Consider the following 6,830-nt stretch of genomic DNA (forward strand, 5'->3'; position numbering starts at 1 on the left):
CACCACTTCCGGTTTTCTGAGTGGTTTATTGGAGATAAGAGTCTCATGGTCTTTCCTGCCTGGGCTGGCTTTGAACTGCGATCCTCAGATCTCAGCCTCCTGAGTAGCTAGGATTACAGGCCTGAGCCACCGGCGCCCGGATCTCTGTGAGACTCTTATCTCCAATTAACCAGCAAAAAGCCAGAAGTGGAGCTGAGGTTCAAGTGGTAGGTCATTAGCCTAGAGTAAAAAACACACACACGAGAACATGAGGGCCTGAGTTCAAATCCCAGTACCTGCTTGGATGTTTGGGTGTATGTACACACACAGGATAGGTAATGGGGAACCAAGGATGGGGATGGGGTGTGGATGGAGAGGAAAATGTGGGGATTAACATCCTGTCAAACCTAGTCAACTCCAGGACCCCTTTTCCCCCTATCCAAATTTGGGTTTGGTGACAGGAAGTCCAACCTACCTGTCTACCTGTCTCTAGAGCCACCCACCACTCTGCAAGGACCTATGACCTCGTTTGGGAAATATCTCCTTCCTGCTAGCCACCACTACCACCTCCTATTCTTCCTCTTGTGCCAGCAGGACAGCTTGAACTCAGAGCCCTAGGTGGTGTCTCTGAGCTATTTTTCTCAAGGCTAGAGCCTCACCACTTCTATTTCTGGTTTTTTGTTGGCTACCTGGAATTAAGAGTCTCATGGACTTTCCTGCTTGGGCTGGCTTTGAACCACAATCCTCATACCTCAGCCTCCTGAGTAGCTAGGGTTACAGGTGGGAGCCATAAGCACAGGGCAGAGTATTCAACTTTAGGAACAGGGTCGGGCTTCTGGGAGGATGAATGACAAATGGCGGTTTAGAGGCTCTAGCTAATTGCAGGAATAAAGCCATATTGTTAGACCAGTGTTTTCTCTAGATTAAAAGAATTTTTTTTGCCGGTCCTGGGCCTTGAACTTTGGGCCTGGGCACTGTCCCTAAGCTCCTTTTCCTCAAGGCTAGTGCTACCGCTTGAGCCACAGCACCACTTTCAGCTTTCTCTGTAATTGAAGATAAGAGTCTTATGGCTTTTCCTGCCCAGGCTGGCTTTGAACTGAGATATCCTCAGATCTCAGCCTCCTGAGTAGCTAGGATTACAGGGGTGACCTACCAGCACCCAGCTAGAATATCCTTTTCTTTTCTTTTTTAAGGGAGGGTGGGGGAACTCATTAGCTAAATAGCAAAGAAGAATGATACATGGCATGAGTGCTTTCTTGAGAGATTTATATCAACATGCAGTGCTTGCTCTAGAAAGTCCTGTGTAGCTTCTCTGTGTAATAAACGATCCACACACCAAGCAGCTTAAAACAAACATCACTCACAGCATCCCTCAACTCCACAATCCCTGTATATCAGGCATGGGAGGGCCTGTGACTACCATCCCTTGTGAAGGTCTGGTCTGGCTGTGTATAGGCCTGTAGTTATCACAGGCCCGCTGGGTCTTAGGGATCTACTCTGAGCCCATAGCTGGCTACTGGCAGAAGGCCCTGTTTCCTTTCATGGAGTTTCTCCAGACACAGCATCCCTGAAGCCAAGCAGGGCACAGGTGGCTCATGTCCATAATCCCTGCTACTCAGGAGGCTGAGATCTGAGGATCTGAACTTGAACCTGGGGCCTTCGCGTTTGTTTCCCTCTCCATAAATATTGAAGTCAAGTTGCAGAGTCCTGGATGGGTCAGGTGAGGCCCACCAAATCACTCAAATGCTCTTCTATGTGAAAAGAGGAGTTTGGAAAACAGAAACAAAAACACTATAATGAGAATACTTTATCCCCAAGAGTGACTGATACTATTTTTGTTTTTTGTTTTTTTGGGGGGGTCAGTTGTGGGGCTTGAACTCTGGGCCTGGGCGCTGTCCCTCAGCTCTTCAGCTCAAGGCGAGTGCTCTACCCACTTCCATTTTTCTGGTGGTTTATTGGAGATAGGAGTCTCATGGACTTCTTGCCCAGGTTGGCTTTGAACCGCGATCCTCAGATCTCAGCCTCCTGAGTAGCTAGGATTACAGGCATGAGCCACTGGCACCCGGCTGATGTATCCCTTTCCTAAACAAACAAAACGAAGACAACGAAGGAAGAAAAGAAAGAAAATATATCTGTATTGAGAGAATGATAAGCCAAAGTGCGTCTTTCTGGTTTTGTCCATATATACACATTGCACCATACATAAATAATTACATTGTAAAAATGACTCCATAATTACAAGTATAATATATCTTTCCATATAATATATAAAACTTTATATTAAATCTAGGTAGATGATATGGGGTAGGGGTGAGGGGTTCGTCCATGGGGCACCCCTGGGTCTGGAAGTTGGGGGACGGTGGTGGTGGCGGCGGTGGTGGTGTTGGCGGCAGGCAGCTCGCTCTATCTGTGATTGTGGAGAAGGACTTCCAGCCAGCAGGGACACGAGGTGATGAACTGTCTTGAGTAGCAGGGTCCCCAGCCCTTGGCGAAGCTGATACGGGCACTGTGGGGGTCATAGGGGCCATCAGTGGACTCGAACTCAGCGCGCAGCACCCCGGAGCGTTCAAAGTCAAACACCTTGATGGAATAGCCTGGCGGTACCTTGCGCACAACCAGGGTGCGGCCTCCGGGTGCATCCAATGTTGGGGAGTTGACAAAGATGGGGTGCTCGCCCCGATTGTAGGCCCACACACCATCGGGCTCCTTGCTGAGCACGATGCCGAAGCCGATCTTGCTGCGGGTGCGGCGCACGGCCTCGCTGCGCTGCTCCAGGTTGAGCTGGCCCAGGCAGAAGCCGCTGCCCTGAGGTAGGTCGTAGAAGATGCTCACGGCCTGCTCACACACGGCGTAGAGACGGCCCACCCGCGTCCGGTGCTCCCAGTACGCCACGCTGCACCAGTGGCTCGGCTTGCTGGCATCTGGAGACATGCTGGCGTCTGCAGGGCAGGTGGAAAGCGAGCACAGGTAAGTCAGGTCGCTGGGGATTGGGACAACCGGGGGACCAAGATTTGCAACTAGCCGGGTGCTTGTGGCTCACACCTATAATCCTAGCTATTAGAAGGCTGAGATCAGAGGACTGAAGTTCCAAGCCAGCTCATGCACCTGAGACTTATTATCTCCAATGAACCACCAGAAAATTGGAAGTGGTCCTGTGGCTCAAAGTGGTAGAGTGCTAACCTTGAGCAAAAGAGCTCAGGGACAGTGCCCAGGCCTTGAATTCAAGCCCCACGACCAATAACACAAAAAGTGATTCATGCCTGTAATCCTAGCTACTCAGGAGGTTGAAGACAGTGGTTTGAAGCCAGCCAGGGCAAAAAAGTTCCTGGGAGACTCTTAGCTCCAATTAATCACCCAAAAAGCAGAAGTGGTACTGTGGCTCAAAGTGGCAGAATGCGCTAGTCTTAAGCATAAAAGCTCAGGGACAGGGCTGGGAAGATGGCTCAGTGGTAGAGTGCTTGCCTTGCATGCCTGAGGCCCTGGGTTCCATTCCTCAGCATCACATAAGCAAAAAGAAAAAAAGCCAGAAGTGGCGCTGTGGCTCAAGTGGTAGAGTGCTAGCCTTGAGCTGAAGAGCTGAGGGACAGCGCCCAGGCCCAGAGTTCAGGCCCCATGACTGGACCCAAAACAAACAAACAAAAACAAACAAACAAAGCCAAGAGCAGCAGTGGGCAGGGCCCAAGCCCCAGGAATGCACCCTCATGCTCTGCTTGGCATTGAGATGGCAGAGATCTGCTGGGGAAATCATTCCTCACACAGCCCCAAGCTCCTATCATTTGCATCCTGGACTTCACTCCCAGCCCTTAGGTTCCAGTGAGTAGACAGGGGAGAAAGTAAGATGTCCTGCTCCCTGTCCAAGATGGGCATTTACCGCCTAGCCAGTCCCAGCTCCATCCTGAGCTCCAATAGACTATCCATCTGGCACACGTCTGGGAGACCTGAGCCCAGGAGAGCAGGGCTAGCCCAGCACTGCTCAGCAGGGCACGAAGTTCTTTAGCATGCCAGGCTCAGTACTCAGAGTGAGGATACTGGCGACATGATGGGAACAGGTATCAGTGGGTGCTGTCTGTAAGCTGGGCACTTTCTTGCACAGCTCAATTCAGAGGTAAGGAAACTGAGGCCCATGGCACATACTAGAGAATGAGGAAAACCCCGGGTCCAAGAATATCAGACAAGTGTATTACCACTGAGCTACCTTCAGCCCATACCTCTTTCTTTCTTTCTTTCTTTCCTTCCTTCCTTTCTTTTCTGAGGCTTGATTCCACCCACCCCCACCCCCCTGCCCCGGTTGTGGGTCCTGAACTCTCGGCCTGGGCATTGTCCCTCAGCTCTTCAGATCAAGACTAGTGCTCTACCACTTGAGCCACAGCACCACTTCTGCCTTTTTCTGCTTATGTGGTGCTGAGCAATTGAACCCAGGGCCTCATGCATGCAAGGCAAACACTCTACCACTGATTCACCTTCCCAGCCCCCTGAAATTTTTTGTGTGTTTTGCTTAAGCATAGTGCTGTACCATTTGAGCCATAGCTCCACTTCAGCTTTTTGGGGGTTAACTGGAGATAAGCATTTCAAGGACTTTGCTTCCCATGCGGAGTCAAACAGTGATTCTCAGGTCTCAGCCTCTTAAGTAGCTAGGATTCCAGGCATGAGTTACCAGCACCTGGCAAGCTTTGTGATCTTGCTTGCTTGCACTCAAGGCTGGTGCTCTACCACTTGAGTCACACCTCCACTTCCAGAGTTTTGCTGGATAAGCGTCTCATGAATTTGTTGCCTGGGCTGGCTTTGAACCAGAGTCTTCAGATCTCAGCCTTCCTTGATGAGCTAGGATCACAGGTGTGAGCCCCAGCATCTAATGAGGCAATGTTATTGTCTCCTTTGCCTTTCACAGGCAAAGAATCCTCAGGGTACAGGTGGCAAAGGCCTTTCCAAACTCTAAAGCACCCTAGCTACCTTCTAGCTTGGTACCTGCAGTGACAAGAGCTTAAGAAGGGAAGGATGGAGTCAGTGGAATAAGCCCTGGTGGCATATGCCTGTAGTCCTAGCTACTCAGGAGGACTGAGATCTGAGCATCTTTGTTCCAAGTCAAACCAAGCAGGGAAGTCTATAAGATTCTTGTTTCCAATTAACTACCAGGGCTGCGAAGATGGCTCAGTGGTAGAGCGCTTGCCTTGCATGCATGAGGCCCTGGATTCTATTTCCTCAGCACCTCATAAGCAGAAAAAGCCAGAAGTGGTGGTGTGGCTCAAGTGGTAGAGCGCTCGCCTTGAGCTGAAGAGCTGAGGGACAGGGCCCAGGCCGAGAGTTCAGGACCCACAACCAGGGCAGGGGGGTGGGGGTGGGTGGAATCAAGCCTCAGAAAAGAAAAGAAGGAAGGAAGGAAAGAAAGAAAGAGTTCAGGCCCCACAACCGACAAAAACAAAACAAAACAAAAAGTAACTACCAAAAGGCCAGAAGTGGAGGTGTGGCTCAAATGGTATAGCACCAGCTTTGAGCACAAAAGCCAAGAAAGAGTATGAAGGCCTTGAATTCAAGTCCAGTATTGGCACATTGTCATGCACACACACACACACACACACACACACACACACACACACACACACACACACACACACAGAGAGAGGCATGTCCACTTGGATTTTCTAATTGTGGCCACGCTCTCTGTAACACAGCACTGGAGGAGGAAAGTGGCATCCCTGAGTCCCTGAGTCCACAGAACACCCCCCCCCCCGCTACCCTACGTTACGTCTCTCCTGTACAGCCCAGGTGGCAATCTGTATGCAAGGGGACAGTCTCTCATAGAAGGATCTTTTCCTCCTCAGGGTTCCAAGGCTGAGGTCCCGCCATCTCCCACAGCCATCAGCCTAATTAAGAACCAGCTCTTTAATTGCAGATAAATACTGGGGAGTCAGACTTGAGTGAACAACATCAAAGATGACCGAGCCCTGACCGAAACTCCCGCACACAAACCTCTGCTCAGGGTCTGGCCTAGTTCCCAGCCACACTCTGGGTCCTGCCTGAAACTTCAGCAGGATGGGGGGTGGGGAGGAGAGGCGCTGGGTCTGAGAAGTCAAGAAGTCCTGCCTTCCAGGCTGGCCTGCAGGTTACCTCGAACTCAGGGTTTGGGCACTATCGCTGAGCTTCTTTTGCTCAAGGCTAGCACTCTACCACTTTTGAACCACAGTGCCACTTCTGGCTTTTTCTGTTCATGTGGTACTGAGGAACTGAACCCAGAGCTTCATGAGTGTTAGGCAAGCAATCTACCACTAAGCCACATTCCCAGCCCAGCTTACTGCTACTTAATGGGAGATAAGAGTCTTAAGGATTTTCCTGCCAGGGCTGGTTTGGAACTGTGAGCCTCAGATCTCTGTCTCCTGAATAACTAGGATCATAGGTGTGAACCACGAGCAATGGAGGAGACAGATTTCTTAGCAGCAAAAGCTTTGGAAGGCGACAAATAGCACAGATGGGAAAGGCTGGGTATGATTCAGAGGTAGCATGCCAGCTTAGCATGTTCAAGGCCCTGGGTTCCATCCTCAGTGGGGATGGGGTAGAGAGACAAGAGATCAGAACAGTGAGCATCCTGGGTAGCAGAAATGCATAAGTGATCAAAACATGCTGGGTAGGGTGGCTTATTCCTGTAATCCTAGCTACTTGGGAGACAAGAGATCTCAGTTTGAGATGTGTGTTTGGCAGGGTGCGGGGAAGGGAGTTGGTTTGAGAAACTTTATCTCAACCGCTGAGCACATCATCCCAGCAATCCCAGGAAGCACAAAAAAGGAAGAGATCAAAGATTGGACAGGAAGGGAGACCCTAATCTCAAAAAAATAAGCAACACAGGACTGGGAAGGTGG

The 6,830-nt window shown here is 50.4% G+C and overlaps 1 protein-coding gene across 1 annotated transcript in view; it reads right to left on the reverse strand.

Annotated features, from left to right (window-relative positions):
* Positions 1-2,240: 2,240 nt before the first annotated feature.
* Smad6 (SMAD family member 6) overlaps positions 2,241-6,830 on the reverse strand; it is an 84,091-nt gene continuing 79,501 nt past the window's right edge. Inside the window, exon 5 of the mRNA XM_013009903.1 lies at positions 2,241-2,918. Within this exon, the coding sequence (XP_012865357.1) occupies positions 2,383-2,918 (536 nt within the window). The 3' untranslated portion in view covers positions 2,241-2,382. The remainder of the gene's footprint in view (positions 2,919-6,830) is intronic.

Source organism: Dipodomys ordii, unplaced genomic scaffold (assembly GCF_000151885.1).
Source record: "Dipodomys ordii isolate 6190 unplaced genomic scaffold, Dord_2.0 Scaffold11, whole genome shotgun sequence".
Classification (NCBI taxonomy): domain Eukaryota; kingdom Metazoa; phylum Chordata; class Mammalia; order Rodentia; family Heteromyidae; genus Dipodomys; species Dipodomys ordii.